The sequence below is a fragment of the Notolepis coatsorum genome (assembly GCF_963971535.1).
Source record: "Notolepis coatsorum genome assembly, chromosome: 14".
Taxonomy (NCBI): Eukaryota; Metazoa; Chordata; class Actinopteri; order Aulopiformes; family Paralepididae; genus Notolepis; species Notolepis coatsorum.
The window spans coordinates 48,287,766-48,311,330 of NC_140178.1; the positions used below are offsets into that span (position 1 = coordinate 48,287,766).

At 43.6% G+C, this 23,565-nt stretch overlaps 1 protein-coding gene and 1 pseudogene across 3 annotated transcripts in view; both read right to left on the reverse strand.

Annotated features, from left to right (window-relative positions):
• st13 (ST13 Hsp70 interacting protein) overlaps positions 1–23,565 on the reverse strand; it is a 55,875-nt gene that overhangs the window by 27,477 nt on the left and 4,833 nt on the right. For both annotated transcript variants that reach the window (XM_084328182.1, XM_084328181.1), the window contains exons 4-6: positions 21,982–22,066; positions 19,782–19,855; positions 9,321–9,387 (exon numbers count right to left, since the gene is read on the reverse strand). In XM_084328182.1, the coding sequence (XP_084184308.1) occupies positions 9,321–9,387; positions 19,782–19,855; positions 21,982–22,066 (226 nt within the window). The remainder of the gene's footprint in view (positions 1–9,320; positions 9,388–19,781; positions 19,856–21,981; positions 22,067–23,565) is intronic.
• Positions 4,114–8,859, reverse strand: LOC311239839 (neo-calmodulin-like; annotated as a pseudogene). The gene is made up of 2 exons: positions 8,429–8,859; positions 4,114–4,410 (listed from the first exon to the last, which is right to left on the reverse strand). The product of its transcript is annotated as a neo-calmodulin-like (transcript).

A 23,565-nucleotide genomic window follows, 5' to 3' on the forward strand; every position in this document is an offset into this window, starting at 1 on the left:
AACATCGGACTTACAGTGGCTAAAACAATCATACTACGACCAGGGGGAAAAAGCAGGCAAGATACTGGCATGGAGAATTAGAAAGGCACAAACGGAAAGGATGATAAATACGATCAAATTAGGGAACGGGGTGGAAACGAATGACCCAATAACGCCTTTAAAGAATATTATGAAAAATTATATAAATCGGAATACCGAAAGGACACAGAACAACAAAATGAATTCCTAGACAAGTTAGAATTCCCAAAAATAACGGAGGAGGAACAGAAACAGTTTGACCAAGAGCTAACAATAGAAGAATTAAACAAGGCGCTTACGGTTATGAATAGAGGGAAGGTGGCGGGCCCAGATGGGATACCAACAGAAATATACAAGAGATTCGCAGGGAAACTGCTACCCCACCTACTGGAAATGTTCAATGAAGCATATGAGGAAGGGACTTTGCCTCCATCCTTAAGATCGGCGATGATTTCGGTACTTAGGAAACCCACCCTCAGACACAACTTCAAAAACGAAAAAGACTCCATCATTAGACAGGATTGAGTGGGGATATCTGTTTGAAACACTTAAAAGGGTCGGGTTTGGGTTAGGATATATAAAATGGATCAGGATTCTATACACAGACCCAATGGTCGAAATAACTACAAACAACCAAATATCGACACCGTTTAAACTACAGAGATCTACCAGACAGGGATGTCCGATTTCTCCGTTGCTATTTTTATTCGCAATAGAACCATTAGCGATGACGATTAGGCAGGACCCGGGAATCACAGGGATGAGAATAGGGGGAATGGAGCATCGCCTATCGCTTTTCGCGGACGATATAATACTATACTTAACAAAATTGGATACCTCAATTAGAAACGCGAACGAAATACTAGAGAAATTTGGATTATTTTCAGGATATAAAACGAATCAAAATATGTTATGTTATGTTACTTAATAAAAGAGAAAGGGAAAAAGCGCCGTGCACACGCAGTTTGCGAGCTCCCCCAAGGGGTTTACATACTTGGGGATAAAGATAACCCCGGAGATTAAAGACTTCGTACAAAGTAATTACGATCCAATAATGTCAGATGTAGAAAATAGCCTTGAAAGATTGAGCAAATTACCAATATCAATGATAGGCAGAGTGAATATTATTAAAATGACTATATTGCCTAAATTCCTTTACCTGTTCCAGTCAATCCCAATGCCCTTACCGGAAACTTTCTTTTTCGGAGATTGAAAACGATGTTCACACGTTTCATATGGAACAATAAAAGACCCAGGTTGAGACTGACACTCCTTTACCTCCCGTATGACAGAGGAGGGCTTAGACTTCCAGATATGAGGCTTTATTACTGGGCGGCACAGCTCAGGACAGCAATGTTCTACTTTCAACATGCAGATATACCGGCGTGGATGGAGATAGAAAAAGAAGAGACAAAGATAACACTAGACGCATATATATATATGCACGACAGAGTAACTTGTTGATAAAAAATACAAAGAACCCGTTCCTCCAGAATACAGTAAGGAAGGATCTGGCACAAGGCGCACTTACACTTAGGTAGAAGAGATAAGCTATCGGCATATACACCAATCTGGGGGAATGAGGAATTTAAACTGGGAAGGAATGATGAGATTCAAAAATTGGGCAGAAAGAGGTTTGGGTAAGATTAAAAACGTATACTTAGAGGGAGAATTGATGACCTTCGAACAGATAGTAAGCACATTTGAAATCCCAAGATCACATAGATTTAAATACTTTCAAATCAGGAGCTACGTAGTCTCAAAGAACGGGGGCACAGAGGAACCACCCACATCCATAATAGAAAGACTTACGAGGAACAATATGGTGGGAAGAGGACAATTATCCAAGTTTTATGAGGTGTTGTTATCAGGATCGGAAGAGAGCTCTTTGAGCAGTTTGCGGGCATGGGAGAGGGACATGGGGGTAGAAATAGCAGAAGAGGACTGGGAACAAGCATGTGAGATGTCACAGACACTTTCAATTAACACCAGATGTAAACTCCTACAATATAAGTGGATACACAGAGTATATATGACACCAGAGAAATTACACAAGTTTTATCCCATGATCCCGGATGAATGTACTAGGTGTGGGGTAGAGGTGGGGACCCTGTACCACTGTATGTGGGAATGTGAGAAGATACAGGAATATTGGAAGGAGATATTGGAACTCATATCGGAGATGAGATAGAAATCCCGACCGATCCTAAGTTATGTATACTACACTTATACCCGGAGAAGTTCCCAGCTTATATTAGAAAGAGGAAATTGATTAATTTTTGTTTGTTACAGGCCAAGAGAGTGATAGCTTTGAACTGGAAGGAGATACAGAGACCAGGAGCTAAACAGTGGTTAAAGGAAGTGTCAGAAAACTTAGCAATGGAGAAACTAACATACATACAGAAGGGAAAAACAGAGCAGTTTGAAAGGACATGGACATAGTTTATACACTTCCTGGAAAATGTAAGAATCTGAAGGAGAGTGATAGGAGAAGCCGAAGGACTTTTTTTTTCTTTATTATTATTTTTTTAATTCATTTTATGTTATTTTATTAGTGTATCTTGTATTGTATTTTTATATTGTTTTTTTTTTTTTTTTTATGCTGATATTTCCGTGATTTCTTGTAGGTAATTTAAAAAGGAGAGCTATTTTGCTGTTTCTTTCACGGTGTGGGAACTTTTGCACAGTTCCTGTGAGTCTATGGAACACTTCTGAAAGGTTTGAAAAAAAAAAAAAAAAGGGATCATTGTTCTATATTTCTAATCAGGTACTGAAAAGCAGCAGTGTTCTACCTCAGGATCTTGGGACATATTAAGGCTGGGCTCCTACCACTGGGTGGCCTGGGGCCAAAGGCCAAAAGTGACACTGACTGCCACATTATTAGGTGGTTGAGGAATCTTGGACATTGGGAGTCGGAGACGTGGAGCCTGTAGATATGAACCCACATAGCTGGGGGACGGTACTGGACACTGAGGAAGGCCATTTATAGAATAGTTCCCCTTTAACGATTAAGCATTAACAATAATTGTTTCTATGGTAATATGTCTGCGGAAAGGTCAATTGTGTTGTAATTGGGGAAGGGAGGGGATTGAAGGGTGTCTTTTTCATTTTTGTCATGTGCTGTTTGTATATATGTATGTTTGTGTAAAAGAAAAAATTTACAATAAAAACGTTAAAAAAAAAAAAAAACGAAATAAATAATTTCAATCGCAAGTTTTATATAATACCAGCTGAGGCATCACAGAGGGAAAAGTGGCTGGCGGCTATCAAGAGGGCACACGTAGATGCAGACAGAGAGTCGATCAAAGCAGACACTGGTCCCCCAAGTCAAATCATACGTATATCTGCTCTACCCATTTCATAACAGGTGAGAATAATGAACAAATATTTATATCGTAAATTAATTATTGGCTGTGAGGCTGTAAACGGCAGATAAATGTTAGCTGCTAGCTACTTCGCCATATAGTCCATTCTCAGTGTATGTGCACTGGAGGCTTCATGTTTATATGTGACTCGCCGTGACCAAACCCGATTTGATTCGGGCAGAGAGAAATGTGGCTAAGTGAAAAAACGTCTTGCTGTTCAGAAAATCCTAAAAATCGAAATCTTGATTTTTTTTTACATATTTGAACTGTCATTAATGTGTTCCCTTATTTGCAAACTTAAATACAACTTGTAAATGAGGTAATTATTGTTATATAGTTCCACAAGGATTTTCTCTCATGAGGTGGAAAAACTACACACGCGGGCTATCGCTGGGTGCGGCCTGTCCGGGTATCAAGTGGTGGTACTTGTGTTAAAAAACACACATTATTTAGCTCTCCTTTCTCAGAGAGAGAATAACAATGTTAATACACTATCTTAATGTTATAAGTTATAAGCAACGTAACGTGTGACAAACGCAGTCTAAATAAAAAAGAGGCATTGACGGCAGTTATAAAACGCGTGTTTTAACTTAATTAAAAACCATTAAAACACAGTTAGAATTTTATGAGCGAACGAATTTCGTTAGGGTGCATTTTGCAACCTAATGGCTAAATACATCTAAATAACATAGCATTACAAAGTACAGTCGACAGCTGGGCTGCGTTAACGTTACAATGTACAATCGCGCGGGGCATGGGGGCTGGTGCTGCTCGAGGCAGGAGAGATGAGGCGCGCGGGACATGGGGGCTGCTGCTGCTGCTGCAGGCAGGAGAGATGAGGCGCGCGGGACATGGGGGCTGCTGCTGCTGCTCGAGGCAGGAGAGATGAGGCGCGCGGGACATGGGGGCTGCTGCTGCTGCTCGAGGCAGGCGAGATGAGGCGCGCGGGACATGGGGGCTGCTGCTGCTGCTCGAGGCAGGCGAGATGAGGCGCGCGGGACATGGGGGCTGCTGCTGCTGCTCGGTGCTGCTCGAGGCAGGAGAGATGAGGCGCGCGGGACATGGGGGCTGCTGCTGCTGCTCGAGGCAGGAGAGATGAGGCGCGCGGGACATGGGGGCTGCTGCTCGGTGCTGCTCGAGGCAGGAGAGATGAGGCGCGCGGGGCATGGGGGCTGCTGCTCGGTGCTGCTCGAGGCAGGAGAGATGAGGCGCGCGGGACATGGGGGCTGCTGCTGCTGCTCGAGGCAGGAGAGATGAGGCGCGCAGGGCATGGGGGATGCAGACCAGAGAAAGACTCGTCTTGTTTACATCAGGGCCCCCCCATTTTCAATTCATCGTAGAAAATAATGTTATGAATGCCCGAAAACATTTGTGATGTCACAGTATGATGTCATAATCAAACATTCTAGAACATTTGTGTATCTATTCAACAATTCTCTCACAGCTACAGAAGGTTAACCTTTCACTACCACACTACAGAAGGTTGACTCTTTCACTACAACACTACAGAAGGTTAACCTTTCACTACCACACTACAGAAGGTTAACTCTTTCACTACCACACTACAGAAGGTTAACCTTTCACTACCACACTACAGAAGGTTAACCTTTCCTTATAATACATTTACATTTAGCTTTTAGACTTACAAGGCAAATACTTCAACTGCCACAACAACTTGCCACAAGACAGTCATTGCCATAACAAAAGAGCCTGATGCAAGGTGTTAATGTCCCCAGAGAGAGGGGGGCCATGGAATACAATGCATTCTGGGTAGGGTTGTAGTTGATTAAATCACAGGTGTGAACCTCTCCACAAGTTCGAAGACCATTCATCTCTGAATGCGTTTACTGATATCACCATGATTTATAGGATGTAGCTTGAAAAATATCCCACCAAAATTTTCAAGTGATGGCTTATTTTTAAGGTATGAATCTGTACTTTCACAATATGTTAAAAAAAAAAATTGGACCTTACCTCAACAAGTCCCGCGCCCCCATGCCCAGTCACATATGTTACTACTAAAAAATTTAATTCAACAAACATGACCATGTTCATGTCTTAAACTCATACCGATGCCTTCGTTTTGGTTTTAAATTGCATATAATCATTCATTTATTTATTGTCACAGAGAGCAGAAGAATTTTGCCAAAACAAACTCATTTCCTTTGATTTAATTATACATCAAATGATTTATGTCAAGGATGAGGGACATCCACTAGTTGCAGAACTTGCAGTCACCTGATTTTTACAGACGATGGCGCCATTGCTCTCATGAAGCAGCAGGTTGGAGGCAGAGTTTTTAGATTACTCCGGTTGCAATGCCTCGCTTGAATGAAGTTAACTTTTCACCTGGATAACGACAACATTCAGGGTGAATGTAATGTGAGCCACCGGCGCTCGATCCACCTCGAGGGACTATTGAGGCAACAGTCTCGCTTCGCCAGTTGACAAATGCGTCAAAATCGGTTACTAATGGCAAGGCGCTCGCCACTAACGCAGGAGATGCTGGGTTCGAGCCCAGCTCTCGGCGTTGCTACTGGCTTGGCTGGTCGTTCATACTAACACAATTGGCAGTGTTAGGGGTGGGAAAGCCAGTGGGTGGGGATTGGACGTTGTGGACAGAGACTCCTACAGGTCGGTTGGTGCGCCTGTACAGCAGAATCAGGAAGTATCGGGGACAGCGTGAGCCTCCCACGCGTTACTCCTTGCCACTGAGATCGCGCTGTTCAGGTGAAAAGATGAGACAGCTGCCTCCTCGTGTACCGGAGGGGACACGTGATGCAAGGCTTGGTCCTCACTGCAGACCAGTGGGAGGCATAGTCTAGCAACGTTTGAGACAGGGGAGGGGAGAATTGAAGGAAGAATTGGCGAGACGAAATTGGGATGAGAGAAAAATTGAAAAAAAAAATACATTTTTTTTAATATATATATATATTTTTTTTTTAATCGGTTACTAATGTGAAAGATCGGATCGGGAAAGATCGGTATCGGTAGATACTCAAAATCACATGATCGGGAGCAAAAAAAATTGTTTAGTTACTATTTAAAAACAGAGCTCACTTTTGGTTGTCCCCTAAACTAAGATGGCGGCGGTCTCGTGATGTCAGTGTCTTTGAGAATAGCCCAAAACCTGTTCACATGCGTCAATGAGGGCCTTCTTACAGCTTCCCCACTGTTCCTCAACATCAACATCTCCCGTTTCTGCTAGTACTTGAAATCTGTTTAAGTGCAAGCCCCGCTTCCTGCCTAACCTGGTGATCACTTAGTTTTCTGATGTTGAATTTTCTGTGCTCCATTTTATTCCCTTTTCCTTACAGCTAGTTTGAGTCTAAACTCTCCTATCAGCAGGTGATGGTCAGAGTCAATGTCTGCTCCCCTCTTTACCCTAACATCTTAAGAGTAGTTTTCTCCATTTTCTTGTTATTGCTATATGGTCGATCTGGTTCTCCGTCTTTAGACTGGGAGAGATCCACGTAGCTTTGTGTGTGGGAATAAAGCCCCTCCGATGATTAGTTCATCAAAAGTGCGCAAGGAGGGTTCCATTCTCGTTCATTTCTCTGAGACCTTCTGTTCCCATGGTGTTCTTCCAGTGCCTGTTGTCCCTTCCAACCTTGGCATTCATATCTCCCATGATTATCTGGATGTCTCTCCTTGGGGTCGCTAGTAAAACTTCTCCTTTTCTTCAGTTTCAGCAGAGTTTGTCAGTGCATAGCACTGAATGATGGTGATGTTTTGACCCTTGGATAAAAACCTGGGAGTGATTATCCATTCAGAAACTGGTTCACAATCAAGGAGGCTTCTTGCAGCATCTTTAGAGAATTAGGCCCACACCTTGCATATGTGGATCCTCTTCGTTCTCCCTCCCCGAATACAGAAACAGCTCTCCTGTGGCTGTAGTAACTTCCCCAAAGGTGTTCCATCTACACTCACTAACTCCCATTACACTGACATTGTATCTTCTCACCTCCTTTGCTAGTTGTGCTGCTTTCCTGCTTGATGAAGAGTTCTCACATTCCAGCATCCTATTTTGGTCTTGGACTTGAACTGCAGCAGGCCTTTCCTCCCTTGGGCTTCTCTCAGGGTTTGGCCCAAGGAACTCATTCGTCTCCTACTGGTAAGGTGGCATGCTTGATTCAGGTGAAATTGCTTTGTTCTGGTTTCGGATTCTGTAATCATTCAGAATCCGAAACCACCCACGGCTGGGTGGGTGATTGGCCCAAGCAGTCAGTGGAGTTGGTCTGTTAGTCCCCTTCCCACGCTTAAGTCTTCCAGGCAGAGTGCTACAGTGTAGGTTAGTATATTAGGACAAGTGCATGACAGTAAGGTTAGATATATATATTTTTTCTCATTTCATACCTAGGATACACCAGTGTAATGCTGAGATTTTCTATATATACTTTGTCCGTTGTCTATTAGGGATGGGCGTGAGTAATCGATTACTCGTAGCTATAAGAAAAATCGATCTTAAATTATTAATCATTTTTATGAAAAAAATTGATTTTATTTTTTTACATATTTGTTTCACGTGTATGTGTACGATTATAACCGTTTGTTGGTTTCCTTAAACATATACGTGAATGAACAAAATGAAGTAAATTATTTATTTGTTTTCCCTTTACGAGTAATACACGATCACTCGAGCATGCGATCAATCTATCTGGATTAGTCTTAAAAATGCCCATCCATATTGTCTATGCAGAGTTTAACTCCTCTACATTGTTTCCATGCCAACAGCGTTGCCAAGTGACAACGAGCAGACAGGTTTCCAATGATGCCATGCATGGAGGGGGCCTGAGCCCACATGACGGGGAAGATTCAAAGTTCTCTAGCCCCCTAAGGCCTCCACGAGCATCTGGTTGTATGACCGCTCAGTCACTCCAAAACACCATGACAGCAAAAGAAAGGGACATGGGGACAAGAGCCTATGCAGTTTACATGCAGTTCCTTTGGACAGCAGGGGTACGAGGACGAAGGGGGGCTATTCAGATTTTACAGATAAATTACACAGAAAAAAGGCAAATTATTTATATAAGAAAAAGCTGTACAAGGCCATCACTTATGAATGAATGTATGAATTCTTCATAGTTGACCTGACCGTCTCAATGTGTGCTTCTCTGATCATATCATCCACTTCCTAGTCAGTCAGCTTCTCCACCAGGTTTGTCATCACGTGGCACAGCACAGCAGCACTGATGTATCCGGTGCCATCCTTATCAAAGACATGGAACACTTCTCCGATCTCCTCGCTGTCCTTCATCTTCCTGGCCATCATGGTCAGGAACTTTGGGATGTCTATCTTTCCATTACCGTCAGCGTCGTCCACCTCGTTGATCATGTGCTGCAGCTCTGCCTCTGTGGGGTTCTGGCCCAGAGAGCGCATGATGTGCCAAGTTCTTTGGTGGTGATGGTGCCATCCTTTTCAAAGGGCGAGAACGCCTCCTTGAACTCAGTAATCGGCTGTCAGCTGATCTGCCATGTCGACGTAAATGTAGCAGCGGGTTTACGACAAAAGTCCTTAACAAACCAACGCCAAAGGACAGGCTCACACAACTGACTGGCAATCCCAATGAATGCACACATTCATTTAGTTTCGACAGTTATTGAGGTTGAATATGTCCTCCATTGATGTCATCAGAGGACACTGAATCCTTGCGTTAATTACAGCTCAATTAAATTATGTAGATGAAAAAATGGCAATCCCTATTACATTTTCTACCCCCCCCCCCCCCCCCATCATCATTTCATTGAGCTGTAAGTAACACAACACAATGATTCAATGTCATCGAATGACATCACTGGTGGACATATTCAACCTCAATAACAAAATAGATAGTAGTTAAGAGTCAAGAGTTAAGTGAAATATCCCTTTAAGAAAAATCTCAACACTCGCTTCACCATTTTCTTTCAACTTGCAGAGGAGGACAATCAGCAGCTCACCCTCTCCTAGTGCATTGATGGCCTCCATCTTCTTCTCATTGGCTTGATCCACCATCTCCTCAGTGACCTGAGAGAATAGTTACAAAAGTACTCAGTTAGTTCACACAGGGACATACGAACGCATCTTTCCACGTAGCCCTTGATACACATACACACAGTACCCTACACACCCCTGGAGCAGCACCCCGGGGATTTTAGGGTTCAGTGTAAAGAGAGAGAGAGAAAGACAGAGGAAGAGAAAGAGAGACGGAGGGAGAGAAAGGGTATCAGCCTATCAGGCTCAGCAGCCCCTCCCATTCCTCTGTTAACACTTTGAGTGCCAGCGATGAGAATTCTCGTTAGTTCATGCCAACAGACGAGAAATCTCGCTTTTAAAATCGTTATTTCTTTTATTATCGATTTCCATTCATTTTTCATCAATCTAGCCTCACGTTACCAGTGGGGATCTGTCTGAGCTCGAACAGGGGAAATACCGCCCCCTATCGTCTCTCCGGATGGTATTGCACCCCATTGGATTGGACTGAATGAAATGGATGGGGGGAAAAAATAGTCTGGATTCCACATTTTACTTGTCAGGCTTGTAATCCGAGCCTATTGCAGTCATCGCCCACCATCAGAACAGTGTGGAATATGTCTTTCGACCACCCAGTGTTGGATCAATAAACGCGATCGATATTTGGAATGGCGATCAGGAATTGGAATAATCTTTTGAGAGAACATCTGAGGTAAGGAATCTATTTGACCAGTCTTGGGATAATCGGAGCTGTTTTCACAGAGATATCAGCGTGTGCCCTATGTGTGTGTGTGTGTACACGTGCGGATCAGGAAATGAGAGAATCGATTTTTCAGCTCGCTTCTCTAGCGTGCATAAGTACACATACTATCGATAATCTAGCTTTTATTTGAAAACGATTCATAAATAGGCCGAAAAATGACAACGTTTGTGTATTCCAGAATATTAAAGTAAAGGGCGTTTATCACAGAATCTCTATATTTTCCTGAAACTTTCAAGAAAACGAGTTTTTCAAAATGGTATAAAACAGATTAAAAAAACAATCCGTTTCGACAATGTTTTATTTTTTTTATCTTTCCCCTCCTTTTTTCCGATTTTTCTCCCATCCCACCGTTAGTCGTTATGCCAATTCCCAACCCCCTTCCTGGTCGTTGCGCATCCCCCCCCCCCCCCTACTGTTGGTCCGGGAGGCCGGAGACTATCACATGCTTTCCTCCGACACATGTGCAGCCAGCCGGCAGCCAGCCTGGCAGCGCAGACTCTCACTGGGAGAGTGTAACGTGTGGAAGGTCACACTATAGTAGGGTCATCTGTGGCACTTCCGTGACCGTGGAGAGCGAAGGTCCGTTTCTCAATGGATTTGTCATCTAGGAGGGTTAATAAACAAATTTAGCCGGGGTGTATTTTTTTTTAAAAAGGCTGGAAAAATTCATTAGACCAAAAACCAAAATGGCTGCCGTGGAAATGAACTTTTTAATGGTTTGACCTACAATGATGCACAATACATGGTTTCAGAGCTTATTTTGATCAAGGAATTAGTAGCTTGAGCCGAATTTAACCCTTGTGCGCTACTTATTTATCTATCTTACTTTGGTGTTAACAAAAACTCTGGGTCCGAATGTACCACCTCACTGGACAGCGCACTACCACTGCTATCAACCTGGGCGTAAATGTCCATGGCATGACAAGGAGTAAAGATCTGGTAGACACTCTGCACAAGAGTGGTGTCTGCATCAGCTATGCAGATACACTGCTCCTCTATGACCACTGGGCTCTGATGGATGTGGAGCAGAAGTGTGCAGAACTGACAAAGGTTTGCCAGTACAGATGCCCCCCTGGTAGCAAGAGTGAGCCATCTGCTCGTCCCAGGGTAGATCCACCAGTGGATGGGTCAGCTCCGCAGCGTGCTCGCTCTGTGATACATGCACCGTCTCGTGTAGACAATCATGGTACAAGACCACCACCTGAAGAGCAGCGAGTTCCAGGATACAGTGGTGCCCAGTCCTGCTGTCATCCACCACCCAACAAGAGCAAGCCTTACTACCACACAACATACAATGAACCTCCAAGCAAGTCAGTGGTGAATGACATCATGGCAAAACATGTGGAGGCCATGCGGCTGAAGAATATTCCATTCTCCTTTCTTGTTGGTGACCTGCCCACCTACAAGACGATCACTCAGCTCAAGGCGGAGAATCCAGAAATGTTCAAGGACATCATCCCAATCCAGCTTTCCACCAGCTGATGTCCTACATCTATGCCATCTACACAAGATTCAAGGGCTCTGGAATGGCAGACACTCTGGTTACAGCAGGGGTAGTAGTGGAGGGGTCAGTAGACCAAGCACTACGAGGAAAGCACTACAGACGGGGCGTGCGGTGCATCCTGCTCTTGAGAGGTTCTTATCCAAAATCAACGGTCAAAGATTCGAGCACAAAGAACTATCGTAAGACATCAAGGAGAACCTCAACATTCTGCGGAATGCACTGACTGAAACTCAAGAGGCTCTACAGACAGCTTACTATGATCTTGAGAATGATGGCGACATGAAGGAGTTGATCAGAGTTTATAAGAAGCCTGGCACAGACATGGGGGACTTTTGGGGTCTCGTTCTTGGAGATGTCTGACCCACTTGTACAATGTCTTGATGCATGTCATGCAAGAAATGGCTTCGAGTACCTATCGTCAACCTACAACATGCTGCCAGGACTGATGACATACGACAACCATTGGGAGGTGGTTGCCAGACTACTGGGCAATGCTCTCTTCACCGTCGGATGAACAAATAAGAGTTCTTCAACGATCACTTTACCCAGTCAATGACAGGGCTACCCTACTCCTGCCAGCCCCTCAATCTTTGGATAGAAACAACTATGAATCTGAACTCAAAGCTAAAGCAAGGATGGACTCAGCTTTTAAAGAATGAGAAACAATTGTTCTCAACAACAAGGAATGCAAACAACGTTGCAAGGGTGAAGTGTGAAGCGGGGCCTCCAGTGCCAGCGTCGTCACAGGAAACATGTCGAATGCCAGCCAGCGAGGATGAAGAAGGATAAGCAAGCAGTTCAGGACCTGCAGGCATGTATGAGGGATTTTGAAGCTGATCCATTTGACGTCTCCTCACCTACACTGAGGTCACTACAGTCTGGCCTCATCGCCTCACCAGAGTTACTGCATGACCTTAAAGTGGAAATGAAGCAGTGAGCAATGTGATCCTAGTTTGTTTGTTGTGTACCTTGTGTAAGACAGGGTTCTATAATCAAATGTGAAATCAATCTTATTTGTCTGAAAAATCAAATATAATATCCCTGTTTTCAACATGGGCGCCGCCATTTTGTTGCTGACGTCATGGCTGACGTCATGCCACTGGTTGGGTGTATACACTGCCTATAGTGAATGGGTCAGTCAGTAGATAAAATGTTGCCTACAAAACAACGGGACCGCGGTGGTTCCGTTTGTATTGCTCCTGGCTGTTCAAACTAATTTTACCATGTGAGAGAGAGGAAAGTTGGTTAATTTCCACAAACTACCAGTGAAAAAAACAGTGTTGTTGGCATGTTGGCTCGGGCTGGCTGCACTCAGGCGGCGCGACCAGCCTGTTGGACAGGGAAGGAGGATCTGCAGAGAACACTTCATTGCCTCGGATTATGTTGTTGGGGTGGGATGTTTGTCCAGAAGACCACTAATCAGCTGAAGCCGGACGCGGTTCCCTCGGTCTTCGACAGACAGACCGGCGTTAGCTCTCGGGAGCGATCGCTAGCTAGTTGGCACCAGCCGGGGACCGGCGTTAGCTCTCGGGAGCGATGGCTAGCTAGTTAGCACCAGCCGGCGACCGGCGTTAGCAACCGGAGCGTCGCGGAGCATTCAGCCTGCTGGCTACCTAGACCCACTTCAACCAGCGTCGCGGAGCATTCAGCCTGCTGGCTACACAGCTTGTCGGTGTGCTGGAGCCTGGAGCCAGCTACCGTTAGCTTGCAGAGGCTCCAGCACACCGACAAGCTGTGTAGCCAGCTACCGTTAGCTTGCAGAGGCTCCAGCACACCGACAAGCTGTGTAGCCAGCAGGCTGAATGCTCCGCGACGCTGGTTGAAGTGGGTCTAGGTAGCCAGCAGGCTGAATGCTCCGCGACGCTCCGGTTGCTAACGCCGGTCGCCGGCTGGTGCTAACTAGCTAGCCATCGCTCCCGAGAGCTAACGCCGGTCCCCGGCTGGTGCTAACTAGCTAGCGATCGCTCCCGAGAGCTAACGCCGGTCTGTCTGTCGAAGACCGAGGGAACCGCGTCCGGCTTCAGCTGATTAGTGGTCTTCTGGACAAACATCCCACCCCAACAACATAATCCGAGGCAATGAAGTGTTCTCTGCAGATCCTCCTTCCCTGTCCAACAGGCTGGTCGCGCCGCCTGAGTGCAGCCAGCCCGAGCCAACAACACTGTTTTTTTCACTGGTAGTTTGTGGAAATTAACCAACTTTCCTCTCTCACATGGTAAAATTAGTTTGAACAGCCAGGACTCAGGAGCAATACAAACAGAACCACCGCGGTCCCGTTGTTTTGTAGGCAACATTTTATTTACCGACTGACCCATTCACTATAGGCAGTGTATACACCCAACCAGTGGCATGACGTCAGCAACAAAATGGCCGCGCCCATAATGCTAAATGCTTCAGAAATGCACACAACAAATCGTTTTTTCTTAGAAACTGCTTATTTTTATAACGCGATTTCTTCTGTGGCTTATCGAAATACTAATGTGATGCTATGAATATGTATTTATCGCACTGCTTCATCTCCACTTTAAGACTGCAATTCCAGATTGAGACTTTTCTGCAAGAGCGGGTGTTCACCAAGATCAAGCCTCTTACTGCAACCATCCACAGGAATAAGAGAGGGAATTTTGCAAGCGAAAAGAGCTGCGCACCTTCTGGTGCTCATATGCAGGTGGCCCATATGGAGAGATCAGGACTAGCGGCCCTGGTGGACCTAGCAGAGGGATCTGGTATGATACAACTTGAATCATCCCTTGAGAGAAGAGTGACAGAGGAGTGCCTTTCACTCTTCAATGTGGATGGGTCAATGTGCAAGACTGTGAAGAGCAAGTTGTTAGAGCTTTTCACCCTAGAACCAGTTCCTGAGGAACCGCAGAACTACGTGAGCCTTGTAGACATGGGTCTGATATGGCAGCTTGCCACCCCCACACCTGATGACTGAGAGGCTAGGAAGCGGGATGGTTCAGAGTACCGCTGGAATGAATACCTGCATAAAATCTGCGCAATCATCTTCTCACGCCATGCCAATGCTTACCTCATCATTCTCATCAACGACAAGTATGACCTTCCCTTCAGCATCAAGGATGATGAGCATGATGATGAGCAAAACATCCACACGTCCCAAATGTTTTCCTGAAACCCGAAGACAGGTTCCCAGGTGAACTCATGGTCAACTCAGGAAACAAGGTCAGATTGCAAAAACTTGTGAAAGAACAGCTGAAAACAAAAGTTGGTCAAGTGCAGGGTGATATCATATACTGTGAGGGAGAAGTGTCAACCAACCTCAGCACTGGCATCGATAATGGAGTGTATGTCTTCAAACATCCAGAGGCAGATACAATGCTGCTCTCCGCCTATGCAAAGGTGAGGACCACCAACTACACTGGACCTGTTGTTCTAGACGGACACAGACGTGTTTGTCCAAGCAGCTTATGTCTCGCAACAAATCAGAGGTGATCTGCTGATCAAGCGCAAGAATGCATTCATCAACTGCCGTGCAATGCTCTCTGAAGAGGTTGCAGACATCATCATACCTCTCCATGGCAGTGACCACACCTCAGGCTTCTATGGGCATGGAAAGAAAAAAGTGTTGGAGAAGGTGATGGTTGTTCCTGAGGCAAGAGAGCTCCTGGGACGAGTGGGTGAGTCTGGAGTAGAAAGATGAAGTGAGAGCAGATATGAAAGCATTTGTCCTCACAATTGTTTACGCTGAGAGTGCAGATGTTGTGTGGCCCGGCCAGAGCTTCCAAGTGGCACAAATTGAAGAAGAAGTGTACGATTCGTCTCCCACCTGATGAGGACTCCTTGGATTCATGTGGAAAGGACAAACTACATTACATATTGCCAGCTCAAGTCAGTCCTAGAAAAGGTCGACATTTTGACATCGTTGGTCTCCATGACAATGCTGTGTCTGGAGTCCTGGTATATCCGTCGAAACAAACTTGATAATGTTTAGCCGAAAGGGTGACGTCGCCAAAAAACGGCTCATTTATTTTGCACATAATCTCACATCACGACATTGAATCCTTGCATTTATTTACAGCTCCATGAAATTATGCAATACCATGTCTTATATGGACTGCTGGCTGCTTCCATATCATTTAATGCGGCTGTAATTTAATCAACAAGGATTCACTGTCCCGACATCACTGTTGGCCATATTCAAACTCATTTACGAACTGTCGAACTAAATTAACTTTGAATTTAGATGTGAGATTAAGTGTGAAAATAAAAGTGTAACTAAGATTCTCTTGATCATGGATCTGCTATAACATTTTAGTTTGTCACCAGGAAAAAATTAAAAATAATAATAATAATATTGCCAGCTCCATTACAACCGTCAAGAACATCCTTTCCCCATTGGTCATGGCTGGGAACTAGTGAATGGGAAGTGCCGGTCAGTGTATCATACCCTTCCCCCCTTGCCCCAGCAGCTCACATCTCATGACTGCTCAGATGAGAGTAGCAGTGATGATGAATGGAGTCAGTGTGGAGAATCAACAGATTCTGATGAAGAATAGGGATTCTGTCTCCCGTTCTCATCATCCATCAACAAGTTGTTACGTTACATCATCTGCTTAGCTTACTTTATATCCATCCCTATACTCTGTATTTTGTGTTTTCTACCAGCCTTTTCTCTCCACCCTTATTTTTTATATTGTGACGTGAACATTAGTGTTTTTATTCTAACAATTATATTTTCAGTTTGACATTACATGGTTCAGTTGCTGTGTCAGCCAGAGGGAGATGCTGTTGCCTCCAAATCTGCCCTTAGGCTCCCTTTTGACTGTTCACCTTGTCGTGGTAAGGGCGCTTGAGTACCTCAGTGAACCCTGAGAGCTATGCCAGTAGGAGGAAACTCCTAGCAGGTTTTACCAAACCGGACAGGTCTAGGGTGAGAGGTCAGAGCTGTCAGACAACCTTGTGGAAACAGCATCTGGGGCCAATAACCCACCCTGCTGAAGCAAACAGGGGTGATCATGTCTCCAACTTTCACAGATGGATCCCCTCTGTCCATAACTTAACTCATCATGAGCAGAGCTTTCATTAGAGCCTAATATGAAGGCTGTGACAATTTTGAAAAAAATCCATTTGAGCTCAAAATTGGTAGCCATCTTGCATTTGAAGGTCAACAATAGGTCAAATCATTATATAAACACCAAATATGTATTCCTTGATCAAAATAAGCTCTGAAACCATGTATTGTGCATCATTGTAGGTCAAACCATTAAAAAGTTCATTTCCACGGCAGCCATTTTGGATTTTGGTCTCACGAATTTCCCCCGCCTTTAAAAATAAATACACCCCGGCTAGATTTTTTATTAACCCTCCTAGATGACAAATCCATTGAGAAACGGACATTCGCTCTCCACGGTCACAGAAGTGCCACAGATGACCCTACTACTACCTCCAGATCCTTCCCTTGCTGAGCAGACGCCCAGACCAAACTGTAGGAGTCGCTGTTTACAACGACCAGGACCCACCCACCAGCTTTCCCACCCCTAACACTGCCAATTGTGTTAGTGTGAACGACCAGCCAAGCTGGTAGCAATGCCGAGAGCTGGGCTCGAACCAAGCGTTGGTGGCGAGCGCCTTGCCCACTACACCACCTAGCCGCCCACTACACCACCTAGCCGACATACCGTACTTTTCGGACTATAAGCCGCGGCTTTTCCCCCGATTTTTCGACCCTGCGGCTTATATAACGGTGCGGCTAATCTATGGATTTTTACAGCTAACTGGGCGTGCTCCTTCAGCTCTGTGACCATCAGATCAGACTCCTAAATCTGCTGCAGCAGTGCACGCCTTGCCACTCCTCCTCCCCCTCACGTCAACAAACCATTACAGCAAGAGTCTAGTGCAGACCTGGGCATTGTACGGCCCGCGGGATGATTCTGACCGGCCCGCAAATGATTACATGATAATAATTTTTTTTTTTTTTTTATATATATATATATATATATATATATATATATATATTTTTTTTTTTCATGTCAACGTTCACACGCACAATATACGCTTACCTAGGATTTGACCTGATTCAACAACAAAGCAGTTGGGGCAAGCCGAAAACGGTCGAAAGTGTGGTTATTTGAAGTTTGGATTTCTTTTTTCACAACTGAGGTAGGTAGATTCAATTTTTAGAGACTAAAGTACAGAAAAAAGGTATCGATTCACAGGTACCGGTACCGGTTCAAATGTGAACGGTACCCATCCCTACTGAACACACAACTGCAGGGCAAGGGCATTTTTGCTCATGAAATGCATAGCCATGTGAAAGCCTTCATGACAAAGTTGCAATTAATTTCAAGGCAACTAGGCAGCAACAATCTCAAACACATGAAAACCCTGAAAGAAGTCAAACCATCAGCTGATCACCGGCACTCATCCATGTTGGGAGCACTTGCATGATGAATTTTCAAGGCGTTTAAGATTTCAAAAAGGTTGAGGATGAAATGCAGCTGGTTTCCTCTCCCTTTACCTGCAGTGTTGATAGTGCACCCACTGATGTTCAGCTTGAACTCATTGACCTGCAGTCTGATTCACTACTGAAAGAGCACTTTAAGTCAGCATCACTGCTAGAGTTCTACTCTGCTCTCAAGGAGGAGAACTTTCCAAACATGAGGAGACATGCTCAGAAGATGTTGGTTCTCTTTGGATCCACCTATATGTGAACAGACACTCAGTCATGACGTTTACCAAGTCCAGGTACAGATCCACTCTCACTGATGAACATCTGGCAGCTGTGCTTCGCATCTCCACCTCAGACATGCAACCTGACTTTGATGGACTTGTTAAAGCTCAACAGAGACTGGATTTATCACACTGAATGAAAAAAAAATGAAGAAAACTAAAATGTGGAAATATAACAAGTGAAATAGGACACTTGATCTTTATTTTTTATTTTTTTTGCACAGTTCTGAAAACATTAAATGTTTAATATAGGCATGTAAAGTAAAAAAGGCCACTGGGACACTTTTCTTTACACAGTTCAGTGACATCCATGTCTTGTTTATTTTGGCTATAAGATGATGCGATGTCTTTAGAAAGCTAAGAAAATCCTTGTTTCAATAGCATATGAAACTCAAAATAATAACTTTATTTGTATAGCACTTTTTCATACATGCCCTTTGTTATTAATGTTTCACATTTTGTTTTTCATTTTGGAAATAAATTCTATTTGAATAAATGATATTTTTGAAAGCTAACCTCACCTTTTAATTGCCAAATAATAACACACTCTTACCAGGGGTCAAAACAATGCCATTTACTGCTTTTTATATAGAAATAAAATGTATATTATGCATAATTGAGTTTGGAATTTTGGCCCGGCCCTCCAACATATTTTCAGTTGCTCATTCGGCCCCCCGGGAAAAATAATTGCCCACCCCTGGTCTAGTGTATGAGCAGCTCAGGGCTCCTCTTTCAACATGCTGCCTACCTAATGTACCCGGAGCTGCTAACTGGCTAACGTTATGAGAGCTAACGTTGGTACCTACTGTACCCGGAGCTGCTAACTGGCTAACGTTATGAGAGCTAACGTTGGTACCTACTGTACCCGGAGCTGCTAACTGGCTAACGTTATGAGAGCTAACGTTGGTACCTACTGTACCCGGAGCTGCTAACTGGCTAACGTTATGAGAGCTAACGTTGCTACCTACTGTACCCGGAGCTGCAAACTGGCTATCGTTCCTGTTTAAACAAAAATGTTAATAAATGGGAGCTTCCTCAAACAGCCATCTCTTTCCCGACAATACCCTCTGTGCACGAACCCTTACATATGGTAATTAAACATTAAAACACCTGCGGCTTATAGTCCAGTGCGGCTTATACATGTACACATCATTCAATTTAGCTGCTGCAGCTTATATTCAGGTGCGGCTTATAGTGCAAAAAGTACGGTAGTTTATGCGTTTAGAGCGCTATCATTGAAGTGGGTGGTGGCATTCAACGGGGGTAAGGCGCACCGCATGGCTGGTAATCAAAGTGTTAAAAGGCAGGGTAAACAAAACCTTGACAAATATCCTGGTAAACTGGAAGTAGTTCAAATTTCCAAGGTTTGAATGTCTAGACAAATCGGTAAGCAAGCAGTTCACACACACACACATCTATTCCGGTGCGTTAATGGAGGTACGCATTCCGAGCAGATGGGACAAACATTATAGGGAATACAGATTTACTCACCTCCAGGTTGTCAGGGTCCCCCATCTCCTGAGGGTCATCGGTGTCTGGTTCAATCACTCCCTCCATGTCAATCTCTGAGGAAGGAAGCAGATCAATCTCTTATTAATCAACCTTTCCTTTTATGACAAACATACTCTTATGCACTCTTAGCCATTACAGCCTCAGGTTCCAGGGTGATGTGTGCTGTAGCAGAATAATTATATGGAAAAGGTTTACATTGGTTCAGTTTGGGAACCAAACTTACGCTACATGTTGTTTCAGTCTGATTTTCATCACCTGGTGAAAAGGTCTGGACAAATTGGATTTAACTAGCAGTGGGATCCAATGAGCCTAGGAGTGTAACAATGCATCGTTTAATCGAAATGTATCGATTCTAATGTGACGATTAAACTGGATCGATTTGAATATATTAGAATCGATAATGGAAATTAATGTTTACTTTTTGTGTGTATTGTTTTTATTGACCTCTAGTCCATTCATGCTGAGTGAATCAGTTCCCCCAGCCACATTTGTGTATTCAAAATTCTTTTGGGGAATTAACTGATTCGTGGTCAAATGAAGAGATTTCATGATGCATTGAATCGTTGCCTGAATAATCGAAATTAATCGTTGTGAGGTCACATCGTTACACCCCTAAATGAGCCAGATCACATCCCGAAGTGGTCAGGCTCGTATTGTGATCGGAATTCAACATGGTCTAGACGCAACACGGTAAGTAAGTAAACACAGAGGAATAGTGGGACACGGAGGAATAGTGGAACATGGAGGAACAATGAGACACGGAGGAATAGTGGAACATGAAACATGAAGGAACAGTGGGACATGAAACGTGAAGGAACAGTGGGACATGAAACGTGAAGGAACAGTGGGACATGGAGGAATAGTGGAACATGAAACATGGAGGAATAGTGGGACATGGAGGAACAGTGGGACATGGATTACGTTTACATTTAGCTGACGCTTTTATCCAAAGCGACTTAAAAGTTCTGTACGACTAGTCAACAGGAAGGGTACAACTCTTTCAGCCGAGTAACAATGTTCATCAAACAGTGTTGAAACTTGAGTGCTGCAGTGTTGAGTGCATAGTAGACGACATCTTAGTATAGTAGGAAGAGTGCATGATAAACGACAGTAAGAAGGTTAATATGTCCCCCCACCCCCCCCCCCCCCATTTCAGATATTGATTGGCCAGGTTTCGGCTGTCTTAACTGTGGTGGGAAGTTCGTTCCACCATTGTGGAGCAAGGACAGGGAATAGGCAGCTTCTCTCTGATGACCCTGCCGGAGCTCGGATAGGAGTGGGTCTGAGGCGGCCAGAGGATGTAGAGAGGAGGGGTCTTGAGGGTGTGTAGGAACATGGAGGAATAGTGGAACACGGAGGAATAGTGGGGCATGGAGGAATAGTGGGGCATGGAGGAATAGTGCATAGGCGTAGTTTTGGTATGGCACTCGCCACATCTTGGTAGTTGGCTTCTAGCCAAATTTGACATTTGAAATCAATCTGAAATACTTTGTCATTTGTGACAAAATCCTCTCATTTGCATGTCATTTGTGAGAAATGACAACTACAAATCCATTCCGTGAAACCGCGACGCAGTGTGCGCTCCGTAATAGTCAAGACTTGCGCTGTGCGCGAGTCTCTCTCTCTGAACGCAGTGCGCTCCGAGACTTGCGTGTAATGAGTCTCTGTCTCCCTCTCGAACGATCATTATGATCGACTGGAATAAAAAAAAAACAGGTTTACTACTTACATACTGTAGTTGTCTGCTTTGTTCATTAATGTTACCTAAATGTCACAAGTGAATGTATAGAAACAACTCACCCCCCCCCCCCCCTTTACTGAAATGACACTACTGGAATAGTGGGACATGAAACATGGGAGGAATAGTGAAACATGGAATAGTGGTGAGACACAGAGGAATAGTGGGACACAGGAATAGTGGGAAGTAATGCAGACAGGAGACATATTGGACACCCAGTGGAAACTGTACACACACATCAATGCAGTCTCACAAAATCAGATCTTTATGATCAAATATTGTATTTATCTCGTAAAAATCACATTGAAGTGCCAAAACTGGGACCCACCAGAAGAGGGCCTGGACTCATGTTAAGCCCTGAGGATATTTAGAAGCCAATCAGACTAAAATAATCTGAATTTTCCTTTTACAGAAACATGGCTGCACGTGATGAGGACATACCAACTTCACTCTCCTCACTCTCTGATGTGCCGGAGGCTGCAGGTGGCGGGGCAGAGCTAGGGGAAGGGCCACAAGGACAGCCACCCTGAAAACGGCACAACACTGTTAGTCAGAATATAATGTCTTAGGTCTGTAAACCTAAGAAATAAACTTACAAAATGGCTAAAGCTATGTACAATGTATAGAGTTGCATTTGATCACTCTTTAGGATGTTGTGAGACCAATACTACGGTGCTCATGTACTCGTAAAACTACTCGGATACAATTACTCAGTGCCATGTTTGGTTCAGGAAAACACATGTTACAATTTTTATATTTATATTATTTTAACTTAAAATGTCAGCAACAGCATCATGTTGTATATTTTATTTGTTAGTCAGAAAGTGAGGAACATGCGATGAAACTAAAAAGTCATTGTTAGAATTGTAACGGTAACCTGTTCCACCCCAGGTGAAAATCTGCAATCTGCATAAAATGTATACCTAGGTAAATGGAATATTGCTCCACTTCTACAAGGGCTATTTGCATATTCTTGGTATCTAGGAACATCTATGGACCTCAATGAATGTATTCTCAGTGTCAGAAATATTGTATATAAGTCATAAAAAAAAAAATATTGTGTCTATTACTAGGCTTGCTTAAATTGTGATGAAACAAAGGAAAATATGAATTATGATTTCTCTTTTCATCTTTGGTCATTATTATCATGGTTTTATTCACTGTCAAACTTAAAAAACTGCCACTGAGCTCATTCAGTACCCTCTTGAGATCATGTGTACAAAAGATCTAAGGAAATTAATAAAGGGAAGATGATCAAACTGAAGGTTCTGTATATACAGTACTGAATTCTCCCATCCGGACCAATGCAATTTGAAATATTATTATAGAATATATGCTTATACATTACCTTATTATAGCCAATTCGCACATTTATATACATATAGTATCTTTCAAATGGCCGAGTTCAATTTGGATATAGTATCACCAGGCTTGCATAATAACAGATACTGATATTTACTGTAATCGACTGTACTATTTTATTTCCCCCACAGTATAACCATTTTGTAACTAATTTCAGATCTAATTCTTCCTACATGATAACAATAGTGTGGAGAAACTGACTGCGTTTCAATATTTGTCAAAAACATTACCTTTTGTAGCTTATTATCGCAAATCATAACAATTATTGATATGATTCATTCAGAACGCTGAACTTTGAACCACCATAGTGGACCACAGGAAGTGTAGAACGGAGAAATTCCAACGCTGAAAGATAGCTACAAATCCCCTCTACAAAATGGCCGCAAAAAGATTCCAATTCCCATGGTTCAACATTTCCATTTCCGGGTCAAAAAACGATTGCAAATAGAAAACTTAAAACGATATAAGTACACTTTTAACCTATTGCTAAACTATTGCCAACCTAACGTTTTACATTCTACATGTATTTGTGACATAGTAGTGATAATAATACTTGAAAACGTTTGATTTTAAAAACGCTAATTTATTGCATCACTCATAAAAATATTAATATATGATAATAATGTCAAAAGGGGTCGGTACCGACCCCGTGGGGGGGGGAAC